This window comes from Colobus angolensis, unplaced genomic scaffold (assembly GCF_000951035.1).
Source record: "Colobus angolensis palliatus isolate OR3802 unplaced genomic scaffold, Cang.pa_1.0 Scaffold273, whole genome shotgun sequence".
Taxonomy (NCBI): Eukaryota; Metazoa; Chordata; class Mammalia; order Primates; family Cercopithecidae; genus Colobus; species Colobus angolensis.
This window is the reverse complement of record NW_012115966.1, coordinates 2,068,985-2,083,046: the sequence shown is the minus strand read 5'-3', so window position 1 is coordinate 2,083,046 and position 14,062 is coordinate 2,068,985. Positions and strand designations below refer to the sequence as shown.

Here is a 14,062-nt window from a genome sequence, read left to right as displayed (position 1 = left end):
ACTCGCCCCTGTTATTTTTTTAATGAAAAAAAAAAAATGGGTGCAGTTGAATGAATGGACTGACTTCTTACTTATTTTGCCCTCAACTTTGGGGTAATTGGTAAGATCCCAGGAGCCTGTGTTATCTTGGGGTGACAGAAGCTCACCCTCTTTGCAACTGGTATAGGGGCTGAGGTCCAGGACAATCTGTTTATTGGGGCCTTGGATGGCCTATGGGGCTGGTTTGGTTGGCAGAAGACTGGGTTTTTGCCATATCAGAACTAGTTTGAAGGTCTTCCTGAACTATTTTTCTTGCCTGACCCAGCCAAGGCCCTGTTAAGTGTGGACAGTCCCCTAGCCAGGAGACCCCAAATACACCCCCTTTTATACAACATGTAACCCATCTTTTGGTGAGGAAATTGGCCCAGGCTGAATCTTAGCCCTTTGTTGGAACGAAGGTGTAAATAATCAACTTTAAGATGCAGGTTCCTAAGCTTTGCCCATCAGAAAGTCTAATTCAATAGGTCTGGGGTGGTATCCAGAAATCTGCACCTAAAAAAACCAACCTAGTGATTCTGGTGCAGAAAATCTTAGAATACCATGTTAGATAGAATTCCTTCAAATAACAACGACCTTAGATAATGTCCTGGTGTAGAAACTCTCCCATCAGATGGTGGCCTCAGGAACAAGGGCTTTGCCCTGTCATCTTCAGACCAAGATGCTGGAGTATTACACGGAATATTGCCCCAGGCTAGCAGGGTAGGATGGCTAATGGTTCCAGACGGGTGGGCAGGAACCTCTCTTAATCGCTTTGCAAGGTCCTTAAATGAAATGGACAAGAAAGGGCCAGTACGAACAGCAAGAGAAATGTAAGAGGGGCAGATGGGAAGTTACAAAGCTGAACTTCTCAGTGCCGCCAGGTGTCAAACCTGCTGTAAAGAACACAGAATTCAAGGAGTAATTATCTGTTGCTGTGTCCAGAAGGAACAGTGTAGCAACTGAAACCTGTGAAGGTATGTGGGGTGGGTGCTTAGACTTTCTAGGCACTGGTCGTACACACACCCACAGGAGGAAGAGCTGTATGCGCACAAAGAGCAAGAAAATTAGGTAATTTATGGCTCACATCTTGTGAGCCGTTTTCCTCATAGATGACCGAATACATTTCATGCTATAAATGTACAGTCCTGGCTCTTTAATTGGCCTGTTCTCTGATTGCTGGAGTCTGATTCTGAAGCTAGAAAACTGGAAACAGTATCATATTAACAAACTGTAACTTAGTCATTTCAGTAGGTTAGGTAACAAAGTCCAGTCTGTTTTATTTTTAACCCAAATATTCCAAATATACAGAAAATTACCAGTACAAAGTTAAACACATTCAGATTTATTTACACAATGCTAAAGAAATTTGAGTTTTATTTCCATTTTGTGGAATTTTATTATGGGGCCTGGCTTTAATGTGTAACTGATGTGGGTCACTGAAACTCAATTATCCCACCTCACATGCAATTTTCTGTCCCAAGGGAATAGAAAACTTGGGTTTTTAGGGCACATGCAGTAATGATCTTAATACTGCTTTACACTTTCGTAGGAAGGCAGCTGTCCCACAGCTTGGGGAAGGACCACATGCTCAGAAAGGGAACAAGAGAGAGGGTTGAACAACAGGCACATGGGGACCCTGAGCATTTCTGTGCACGAGGAAAAGGAGAATATAACCAAAACCCTCCTCCCCAGAGGTCCAAACACAGGAGGTGGGCCAAATCATCAGGGAACAGTCAGTCACCCACTTGTGGCTGAGGGCATGCGGAGGATGAGAACTACATTAAGGATCTGGGGCATAGCAATAAATCATTACCATGTACACTATACAGTTTATATATGTATATATGTACACACACATATATATAAAGGTACAGATTAGTGTTATTCCTTATAAACAAGTACATTTAAGAATGTACTGGTGTGAAGAAATGCATACTGCAAGTTGTTTCGAATTAATTTTCTGACTCTTGTTATTGTAATGCAACCTAACTAAGAAATCAACATGTTCCTGCTATTTCAATGATGCTTCATGAGGGGAAGGCCTGGGCTCTGTTAGGGCAGGATGGTGCTCCTAGAGCTACCTGAGCTGGACAAACCCGTGGCAGATGGAACAGAAAGTCTGGCACCTGCTAACTCTGGCCCTCCCTGTCACTTCATCACACAGCAAATCTTAAAACTTTGGTTTTTTTCAAAGGACATTTAAGTCCATGTTCATTTTCCTGCCTTAGGGAAGATGGCAGCAAAGTTGAAAGCCGAATCCCTTCCTATTTTAGCAGTTCCAAGTATCCTGGATGAATATAGGGGCGAGGGGCTACACTGACAGTGAGCAGGATGCACTCTAGGTCATTGTGGACAGGCTCTTGAGAGTGCTGCTCAAAGGAAAGAGGGAATCTCTACCTGGATGGTTGGCCTGGAAACTAAATAATGACTAATGCCAGGCCAGCCCTGTTACCCTAGGGTGGGTGTGGATGGCCCTGGGCTCCTCTTCGTATCCTGGTATCGTGACGAAGGTCATGAGAGAACCAGCTCTGGTTTACAGACTCGAGGCAGGAGCTGGAGGTGGTCAGCACATTACCAGCCTGTCAGGGATGAAAGGCAGCCTGGGCATGGAGAGGCCCAGAGGCAAGCCTCAGAGCAAGAGAGAGGAGGTGGGAAGTCCATTCAGAGGCAGACACAGATTCCAAGTTCCAGTTACAGCTGATCTACGGACTCTTCTGAGCCCACCCCCAGAACTGCCGCAACTCTCCAAAGGCTTTTATTCTTTGAAATAGAGTTGCCATTGAATTAACAGCCTACAGGAGAGACCAGCCTGGTCTGTGGTCTCACTAAAGCCCAATGCCCCCTTAGGACCGGAGCAGAAAGAAGAGTGAGTACCCTACCTGGATTTAACAACTCGGACCACTTTGGACTGGTATGTTCAATCTCTCTTATAATGCTAAATTCCATTGCTGAAGCCTCCAGAAATGATCTCTTCTGCTACATCAAGCCTGGGAGTTTACACAATGATATACTATGTTTTACCTTCAAAGATAATGTTCCTAACATGAGTAGGGCAAATTAGAAATCTATTTTTTTTTAAAGCTGTAACGGATTTGGGCTGTCTTACTCTCTGGCTGAGGACATACATTTGTGAGTGAGCAGGTTGATAAAGAAAGCTAACTAGCCAATAATGAGAATGAGTCAGGCTGGCTGTCAGTCTTCAAACCAATGGAGCTAGCCAGCCTGGGGTGGAAACCGGGATGGGGAGGGAGACCCATCAGTGGAGAGTCCACTTCTGCACTCTTGAGCAGTGACCCTCAATGAGGAGAAGGGCAGTTTCTGCAAATACATAATTCCCATTACTTTTGTTTTCAGTCATGAAAGACAGGAAAATACAATTTTCTGTTCACCAAGGTGGCAAAAAGGCGCTAAATACTGCTCGGAAACAAATGCCACTGATTCCTGTCATAAAGAACAGCAAGTCATCTACATGAAGGCTGCCCTGCTCAAAGTGGTCAGCACTCAAATGCATAAAGATTTCCAGGAGTTCTGAAGACAGCCAGCCAGTACTGCTTATCACACACACGGGAACCCGGAACAACTGACTCCATCCCAAGAACAATGTGAGGTTCAAATGACATTATGTGAGTGAAGGTGCTCTAAAAATTTGCCAAGTTCCACAGAAATCCCAGATATCATTATAAGTGAAGAGCTTATAATAGCCATTACCAATGGCTAGCTCCACTGGTAATCGTATATGGGTTAGAGAAGAATATTAAGTTTCTTACGTCTTAAAACGAGTAAGAGGATTACCATGTATTGGTGCATCTACCCACAGTGAGTACATGCTGGGAGAAAGGTAAGTGGTGTAAACAGTTCTTTTATGGGCACCAAAGTGGTTTGGGCAGGAGGGAGGGTAGGACAGAGGCTGACGCTCTCATTTGTGAGCTGGCGTATCTTTGGAATTATTTTTAATTTTAAAACCATGCAAAATGAATTAGCAAAAAGACCAGTGCACTCCAGCCCTAACCATATTAATTATCTTCGCAACAACTGCCTTAACTTTATTTTCTAACGGAAGCTCCCTGACTCATTTAATTCTGCTGCAGTTTCAATGTCTCTAAAAGTCTCCATCCACTCTCTCCCCCACTTTCCACGCAGCTGTTAATCCATTCTGGGGAGGAGAGAACTTAGCCATCTGCTCACATTCTGACGAAAGTTAATTTGGCACTTAAAAAAAAAACAAAAAAAACTGACTTTCTAGCCACAAAATAAACTAGTAGCAAATGGTATCTACCAAAGAATGTCCCAATCATAATCACTGGGATAAACTGTGACCCGCACAGTAGCTACAGTAAGACCAAAAACTTTCCATACTATATTCCTATATAGCAAATATTCAAGCTGTATTAAAACTAATTATTACAGCTTTCCATTACTATATGGGCACCCCAAAATTCACCCAACTACATTCTATAATTTATTTAATTTAGAGAAGTATCAAATGGAAAACTTTTTTCAATTCAAAATAAGAAATCAATGTATCTACACAAAGCATCATCTAGACTGGAAATGTGTTTCCAACTGGTTCCTCCAAAATTTTCGTATCAACAAATTACTTGGTGAAGCCAAAAAAAGTGGTGAGAAGGAGAGCCTGGTAATGAAATTCTAATTTTTTAAGTCTATACATCTGAAAAAATCTCTAGTCCTGGTTCCATGTACAACAGCAACCTAAGAAGCAGCAGACAGGCAGCCATTGACATGATTCAGCAATGAGCCACACGACAGTTAAAAAGCGAACATGGAAGACTGTGAGGTTCTGTCTTCGGGGGGGCCACACTGTGTACCCGACAATCAACTCTAGGGAAGAGATCATTCAGCCTGGGCAGACTTCCAGCTAAGTCTGTACCCTGTCCTTGAGTAAGTCCACTGGCACACACACAAAGCACAGCTTGAAAGATCTCAGAAGAAGCAAGAGTTTTAATAGGTGCTAAATCTAGTCAATTCTCTGCTGCTCCCTTCTTCCTGCCCCAAGTTAAAAATATTGCCCTGTAAGTTTTCCTGATTTACTGTGTGGGAAGCACATGTTTAACTTAGTTGCCAAAGGGCAATTAACAAGGGTATTGCCTAATTAAACATGGGAAAAGAAAAATCACTGTGGTCTGTGGTCTCTGAAAAACACAAAAAAAGGAAGTGGGATCTGTGTGAGGAGCTGGTGTGCAGTGTTCTTGGAGAAGGACTGTCCCCAGATGGAGAAAAGCCGGCCAGGCTGTGCCAGCCTCTGCAGCCTGTTTTCATCTCTACAGCTGCTTCGTCTCGCCAGCAGAGCCCACGGATGGTACCAAGTACACTGGGAGAGCTGATGCTGGAGTTGGCAGATGCCCTGGGGCAGACGCCATGCAGAACACACAGAAGTGAGGTTAGTGAAAAGGTCCCTTCAAATTCCATTTCATTTCCCTTAAAAAACAAAAACAAAAGCCCATACTTTGCAAAGAGACAGGACGAGAAATAAGAAGAAAGAATTTAAAATGTCCCCCTTCTTCTCAGAGCCAATTGTAAAAAAGTGCTCAGGGTTCCCCAACCCCACCCTGCATTTCTTCAATGTAGGTCCTTTTGGCTTTGATGGAAGCAGCAGAAACAGAGCTGGGTCCCTCACAATGGGAAATTTATTTCCCAAAGCTGGAGCCACAGGGAGTGTAAGAGGTACTGTGGTTCCACCATTCACGCTGGGTCCAGCTCCTCTGAAGAGCTATTCCAAGAGGTCCTGAAAAAGACATGCACCATATTACCGACAGACCACAACACTCCTATTTCAAAAGCAATCACCTAGTTTCTGGGCTTGCCAAATCTTATGGTCATTAAGTTGCCTTGGCCCTGGCATATCTTGATCATGAACAGAAGACAAATTTTTTTTTCTTGTATTTTTTTTGGGGGGGGTACTACCATTCAAGAAGAAATAGCCTCACCTCATCCGAGTCGTCATGATAACCACTTTTATTAGTGTGGGAGGCTGTGTCCAAAGCATCCACACCATCCATGCCATTGGCCTCTGCATGCTGCTGCAGCACAGAGTATCGATGCACCAGGAACCTGTGAACAGAAACCTCGTTAACACTCGGGTGGCACACAGGGGTGCGTTTCTTACAGGACTGTGGACTTTCTCAGTTTTATACACTCAGGAACGCATCAGACACAGAAAGCACAGTCCATGGTTGACATACGAAAAACGTAAGACATGAGAAGATTTGGGCCTGATTTTTCAGGAACAGTACTGCAAGTACCTAGTTTTTGCCAAGAGCAGACTCAGCCATATGCCCTAGACCAGCCTTCTGGCTTGAACTCAGTACCTTGGATTGACTTCTGTGTTCCTTACCTTCCCCCACAGACATATTTCTTCACAATGAGCACTCCTGCTATGACTGTGACCAGCATCAATCCCACGATGGCCAGGATAATTGGAACAGAATTTGACTTGGAATTCTTGAGAAATTAAAACACAAACACAAAAGTTTTAGGCATGCATATCCTAGGACTGAGGTCAAAGCAGCCACTCACTCCCCTCATCTCTTTGTGAATGATCTGCAGTCCTGATGTGCTTAAGGATAGCTCTTTTCCAACCCCCCAAGATGAACCACCTCAGTGTTACCAGGAGAATATTATAGCTGGCAGAGGGTCATCTTAGCTCCAACTGCCTTGAACCTTCAAATTCAGTGCCTTAAATGTCAAAGTTACCCTGGAAGCCTCGGCAACTGCCTAGATCAACTATGACTGCTCCACAGCACCACTGTTCACAAGTCTTGGGGCTTAAGGGTGGAGCAGGAAAGGGAGACTACTATAACAGTGGGCCGAATGCCTAGAGAACAGGGTCATTATCTGGGAAGAAGCTGTGTCAGAAGAACCAGGCAGGCCATTATATGACACCAAGATTTATTTTTTTACTTAATTTTGATATATTGTTACAAATAAGCCTTATTATATCATTGTTTGCGTGTGACCTACCTGCTTCTGGGTGGGAAATAGGGAATGTGTGTTTTCAATGTATCCTAGAGGAGGCGGAGCTGGATTCTGGGACAAGCTGTGTCCCTGTGGGCGGGAGTCCTGTGCAATCACACACACGAACACTATGAAGAGAGTCACCAGGAGCCCAGGACAAGGGTGCACAGAGGGAGGAACTTGCCCTCTTACCAATACACGTACCCACACACTCCTCTCCCATCATCTCCTTAATCCCACCCCTTGTCAGTCCTTCACCCCTTAGAACAGCAGAGAGGAAGAACTGCAGGTGGTCCAGCTTGACCTCCCCTATTACGAATTGGGAAACAGGCCTGCTGTTTAGCATCTGAAGTCATGCTGCTGGTCTAGTGCTTCATTATCAAGAGGTTTCCTCTTTACACATCTCCAATTCTACAGGTAGTTCAGTGCTACGGATCTGCCTCATGATCTTTTTTTTTTTTTTTTTTTTTTAAATTGAGACAGGATCTCACTCTGTCACCCAGGCTGGAGTGCAGCGGTATAATCACGGTTCACTGAAGCCTTGACCTCCCAGACTCAGGCGATTTCTCTCGCCTCAGCCTCCTGAGTAGCTGGGACTACAGGCATGTACCACCACATCCGGCTAATTTTTGTTTTGTTTTTTTGTAAAGATGGGAGTTTCTCCATGTTGCCCAGGTTGGTCTCAAACTCCTAGCCTCAACTGATCTGCCCAAATCAGCCTCCCAAAGTGCTGGGACTATACAGCTGTGAGCCACCACACCCAACAGGTAACTTGCTTCTAAATCAAAACCTGCCCATTACCATAGCTCAGTTTTTCACTTTGAACATACTTAACATGACTTGGTCAAAGATCCACCCCACCTATTGCCCAGTGCTCTTCTCTTCCATACATGCACAACTCCAGGTCATGGCCCTTCACAGACAACTTTTTCTTTTTTTGTTACGGAGTCTTGCTCTGCTGCCCAGGCTGGAGTGTAGTGGCACGATCTCGGCTCACTGCAATCTCCACCTCCCAGGTTCACACGATTCTCCTGCCTCAGCCTCCGGAGTAACTGGGACTACAGGTGCACACCACCACCCCCGCTAATTTTTGTAATTTTAATTTTTGTATTTTTAGTAGAGACAGGGTTTCACCACGTTTGACAGGCTGATCTTCAACTCCTGACCTCAGTGATCCACCTGCCTTGGACTTCCAAAGTGCTGGGATTACAGGTGTGAACCACTGTACCCGGCCCATAGACAACTTTTTGAATTTTCCTAAATGACTCTCAGCCTCAGAAATTTCCACAACTGTATGATTTTAAGAATTTTACAACTTTACAGAATATCATCCCCCCACCCTCAATAAAAAGAGAGCTTTCAGTAGGGTGAGCTTATCACTGGGTTACGTGACCCATCCTTCATGCTAACAGCTTCCTGTGCAAAGGGAAGCCTGACAGAAGTAGTTTGACCACTTTGTATCAGTAACAAAACTCTTGATGTTTTAACTTTGATTTTTCTTGGCAGAACACAAAATCCCATTTGTACCTGAAAACTAGACCTATTTTAACATACCTGTTTTTCCGGACTCAAAAAGTTGCTTGTGCATTTCTTTTTCAAGTCTTTTACTTCTCGAACTGGATTTACCCCACCCTGACATTTGTCCCCTGGAATTTTCCGGTACCTACCAGGCAGAGAAGATTATTTGGTAACAGAAGATAAGGATGTATTCCTGGGTCCCTGCCTATTTCTTGGAAACAAGATTTGAAAAGCTGCCAAAAAGCTTCCCATCCTTACATCATCTTTCAGGTCTGGGGGGATGTCCACAGGGATGTTTTGGGGGATATTTTGTGTAGTTTCAGGCCTTAAGCAAACTAAGCATCTCAGTCCCCTGCTGTCAGAAACATGCCTGTTCTTTCTACCTAAGAGACTGTGCCAAAGAAATGTGACCTGAAAAAAGGTCATTAACAAGTGGTCCAAAATGGGAGAGGGAAGTTATCAGGGGAGGGAGGTAATGAGGCCCCTCTAGAGCAGCACTGTCCAATATGGTGGCTACTTAAATTAAAATTGATTAAAATGAAAATTTCAGTTCCTCGGTTACACTAGTGTCCACAGCTACGTGTTGACTATCATATTGGGCACAGCAAATTACAGAACACTTCCATCACCAAAGAAAGTCCTATCAGACAGAGCTCTGCCTGGCCATGCCTAAACAGTGCTAGGCAAGTGATGGACGTTCATGGTGGATGGGACGCTTCCATCGTTCTGCCTGGGGGTCGGTCGCCTCTCCTCCCTTCCTGGGGGCGGTGGGCAGGAGGCAGGGGTGCAGGATCTGGCCGAGCTTGTTCTCCTGCCCTCTGCCTCGTGGTGTTGGTGGGGTTGAGTCCTCTGACACCAAGAACCCATGGCTCACCTCCTGTAGTTGACCCTCGAGGGAGGCCTTCACATCCTGCCCCTCCCTAACCCCCAAAAATAGTGCTCTAAAGTAGGGCTTGGATCTCAGTGTGGAGAGAAGCAGCTTTCACTCTGAACAAGAACACCTCATCCATCATGACAAGGCAGAAAAGGCCACCTCACCCATTTGTTGTTAGGTGTTCTTCTCTTCCATACAGACAAAACTCCAGGTCATGGCCCTTCAGTTCTGGCTGCTCCACACACTTGGAGTCATTTTCTGGACGGTAGTAGCCAAAATCACTGCAAGAGTCAGCAAATAAAGTACCTTTCAAAGCAGCTGGAAGACAGTAAGTGACTAGCAATGAAGGCTTATGTGGGGCAGTGGATGGTTAACATTCCAGTCTTGGGTTGTTAGAAAGTAGCTCAGAAAGGCCTGTGACACCTCTGAAGGAGGTCGATTTAGGAAAACAGACATGGAGAAGGCTTTTTTTTTTTTTTTGAGATAGAGTCTTGCTCTCTTGCCTAGGCTGGAGTGTAGTGGTGTGTTCTTGGCTCACTGCAACCTCTGCCTCCCAGGTTCAAGTGGCTCACTGCAACCTCTGCCTCCCAGGTTCAAGTGACTCTCCTGCCTCAGCCTTCTGAGTAGCTGGGATTACAGGTGTGTGCCACCATGCCTGGCTAATTTTTAAATTTTTAGTAGAGATAGGGTTTCACCGTGTTGGTCAGGCTGGTCTCAAACTCCTGACCCTGTGATACGCCCGCCTTGGCCTCCCAAAGAGCTGGGATTACAGGCATGAGCCACCGTGCCCGGCCAGAGAGGGTTTTATTGAGGAAAAGAAGCTTATGGGTCAGGCCTGGTGGGGTAGGACTAGCAAGGGCCCCGAGGCTGTGCACTGCAGGCAGCTCAGGCGCAGGCAGGGGACTAATGCAGTCTGCAGAGGGGTAGGACTCACAAAGAAACCTCAGCAACAGCAGCAGCTCTCAACTCAGGGATACTTGGCAATTCTTTTCTTTTCCTCCCCCGCCGCTCTTTTTTTTTTTGAGACAAGGTCTCGCTCTGTTGCCCAGGCTGGAGTACAGCAGCATGAACACGGTAGCTTCAACCACCTGGGTTCAAGTGATCTTTCCGCTTCAGCCTCCCAAGGAGCTGGAACCACATGCATACACCACCATGCTCGTCTAATTTTTTGTAAAGATAAGGTCTTGATGCATTGCTCAGGCTTGTTTTGAACTACTGGGCTCAAGTGATCGGTCCACCTGGGCCTCCCAAAGTGCTGGCATTACAGGTGTGAACCACTGTGCCTAGCTAATTTTTGTATTTTCTGTAGAGTCAGGGTTTTGCCATATTGCCCAGCCTGATCTCAAACTCCTGAGCTCAAGAGATCCACCTGCCTCAGCCTCCCAAAGTATTGCGATTACAGGCATGAGTCACTGCACCCAGCCAGTAATTCTTTCCTTTACCTCCAAATGTCATTATTATGTTGCCCTTGCGGTACATGGCAAATTTTTCTGTCTTCCCCACTTCTGTTTCTCTTAGCTTCTTAGATAGTCTTTGCCTTCCATGTGAACACCTTTTTCTGTCCTCCATTCCACCCTGTCTCTCCAGAGTGCCACCCACTGCTCTCCTTTTCCTGTTTTCCCCAAAGAAACAATGTCTGCTGACAATCTCCAGGGCTGACTCCATGAGCATCCCTGGTTCCCCTCGGAGCTCCGACCTGCCCTGGGGCCTTGCTTCCCTGAGTATGAGGGGAACAATCAATCTCTCCCACTCAGCTGGCAGCGTCTCCTTAGCCTGCATGTCTTGACCTTAGAAATTACTTCCTTAACCCATCTCTCCCTCACTACCCACATTTCTCGAAAGAGTATTTCTTTACTTGTCCTATTTTACGCATTTATTTTTTCTTCCATGCATTTTGGCTTCGACCCCTTCTGCAACTTTGAAAATAAGTGTCTGGGCCAGGTACGGTGGCTCATGCCTATAATCCTAGCACTTGGGAGGCCGAGACAGGCAGATTACCTGAAGTCAGGAGTTCAAGACCAGCCTGGCCAACATGGTGAAACCCCATCTCTACTAGAAATACAAAAAATTAGCTGGGTGCAGTGGTGTGCACCTGTAATCTCAACTACTCGGGAGGCTAAGGCAGGAGAATCGCTTGAACCTGGAAGGAGGAGGTTGCGGTGAGCCGAGATCACATCACTGCACTCCAGCCTGGGCGACAGCACGAGACTCCATCTCAAAAAAAAAAGAAAAAAAGAAAAAAAAAGAAAATGAGTGTTTGCAGTGTCCCCGAAGCTCAATAATCATCAAATTCAGTGGAGCCCTCTCTGGTCTCATTCCCCCAGACCACCTATTCTGCAGCATCGAACACACTGTTGTGCCCCTGCCCACCTTGGCATTGGCATTGGCAAAGCTGCACTCATCTGTTTCTCTGCCCTCTGCTGCCCCTGCCACTGCCTGCTCTTCTTTCTTCCTAACCCATAAATGTAGTCTTCTGCCGGGGGCGGGGGGAGGTATAATGCATTCTCTTACTTTTTCTCTACCTGCTCTCCCTTAGTGATCACAACTATTTTTGGTTGCAACTAAAACTTCCAGGTTTTACCTCTTGAGTTCTAATGCTGTATTTCGAATACATACTGGATATTACCACCTAAATATGCTGACAAAACCTCAAAGAAATAAGACGTTCAAAATACATCATGTTTTCTCCTTTGTGACAGACTCTCCTTATCATTTCCATATTTGTCCATGACATTACCTTCCTCCCCACTATCTCAGTAGAAAATTTAGCCTGAGGATCCTCCTTGTGGACCCTACTTACTTCTTTATCATGACTACTATGACTTCCTCAATGGCCTATCTTCCAGAACACCCTTCCTTGATCATGCTGTCGGTGTCTCTGCTTGCAGCAGTCCACAGGCATTGATGACCTGCTTCTTCCCAGATGCTCATGGTCAAATCTTACCGTTTGTCAATGCTCAGCTCTCATACCACCTCCTCAACAAGGCCTTCTTTGACCCATTTCCTTTCAGCTCTACATGAAATATTCTCTTCCTTTTCTAAATCCCCATGGCACTTGCCACCTTCTGTTTTGCAACAAATTTTCCATTATCGCTTTTCATTGCCTGCACACAGCTGGTATTCAATGAGTATTTGGGGAATATATAAATGCTGCTTGTATTTCAAGGTTTTTCTGGTAAGTATTTAGGAGAGAGGGTATGGAGAACAAAATATGCTGAAGATATCACTCTTCAAATAACAGGAGGAAATTCGGGTAAGAGTTTTAGGTATTCAATCAGAAATTTCTGGATTTTTGTGAGTACCCTTCTCACTCATAAAGGACCCACTTCCCAAACATGTGGGCTCTGGAGTTGGGATGCCAGTTTACATCCCAGCTCTGCCACTTCCCATGGGCACAACAGTCATGTCCTCTCTGTTGTGAGGTTAAATGTAAATTGCTTAGTATAGAGTGCCTAGTATAGAGTTAGTGCTCAATAAATGTTAGCTGCTATCATGATTACTATATTATTATCGAATAGAATATGCTTCCAAGGAATTTGGGGCTTAATGGTGGAAGCAAACCTGTAAATAGTAATTAAAACACAGGAAGTGCCGTAATAGGGGAACTCTGGGGGTCTAGATGAGGGAAAGCCCATCTAGTGGTGATACCTGAGCTAAGTATTAAAGGCTAAATGGGAAGTCGCCAGACTTGGGGGTGAAGCAGGGACTGTGGAAAGACTTTTCAGGCAGAGGAAGCATCATGTGCAGTGGCATGGAGGTCTGAAGAACCACGGCATTGTTGGCGAAGAGCAGAAGCACAGGTGAAGAGCCTGGCATATGTGGAGTCGAGGATAGGAGAGAACCTTTTAGAATGTTACAGGTTCATCAATGACCTCCAACCCTACAGGAACACCAAAGGTGATCCTTACGGAAACAGCGAAGGGAGGACCCTGGATCATGCCACACACAGGTGTGAGCCATGCAGGAGGAACCACACTGGGTCAGACCTGCATTTTGGTCAGAACTATATTCTACTGTCACCTGCGATTTGAGAGAACATGACATGCAGGGCCACGGCTGCTATCTGCCTCCCTTCTTTGTCCAAATCTTTTAGGATCTACTTTTATCTTGTGTCAGTATCTTTTACAGGTAACAAGTTTCATAAGATCATCATCTGTGATGTTAAGCAGTTCCTCTTATTTGCCCCAAAATTACCTCATTTAAGTTATCCAGGGACTTATGCCCTTATATAATCAACTAACCCGATGCCAGCCAAGTAACTAATCCTTAAGTCTGGATGGTCCTGAACTCTAGGGAGTCCACTTTGATGGCCTCTAAACCTTAATAGGACCATGACTATACTGATGTCACCTCTAGTCTCAGGACCAACCACCATCTCTCTGCCTTGATTCTTGCAAAGGATCCAAAACCTAGTGTCCGCCTGCTGAGCTCATGCTGTCAGGGGGCTTTTCTTTCTCTTTCTTTGTTTTTGTTTGAGACGGGGTCTTGTCATATTGCCCAAGCTGGTCTGAAACTCCTGAGTTTAAGCAATCCGCCCTCCTTGGCCTCCCAAAGTGCTGGGATTACAGGCATGAGCCACCGTGCATGGCCTCAGGCTATTTTCTAAAGTCTAATTTCCTCTTTGCTTCTCTACCACTTCTTTTGGTGTTTTTGTCTTTATTTCCTACAGATTTTTGTTTT

General features: G+C 45.2%; 1 protein-coding gene across 1 annotated transcript in view; it reads right to left on the bottom strand.

Moving 5' to 3' along the window:
- Positions 1-4,497: 4,497 nt before the first annotated feature.
- The window catches only part of SORT1 (sortilin 1), a 79,757-nt gene continuing 70,192 nt past the window's right edge, over positions 4,498-14,062 (bottom strand). Inside the window, exons 16-20 of the mRNA XM_011948132.1 lie at positions 9,547-9,663; positions 8,545-8,653; positions 6,371-6,477; positions 5,964-6,087; positions 4,498-5,761 (exon numbers count right to left, since the gene is read on the bottom strand). Of these exons, the coding sequence (XP_011803522.1) occupies positions 5,747-5,761; positions 5,964-6,087; positions 6,371-6,477; positions 8,545-8,653; positions 9,547-9,663 (472 nt within the window). The 3' untranslated portion in view covers positions 4,498-5,746. The remainder of the gene's footprint in view (positions 5,762-5,963; positions 6,088-6,370; positions 6,478-8,544; positions 8,654-9,546; positions 9,664-14,062) is intronic.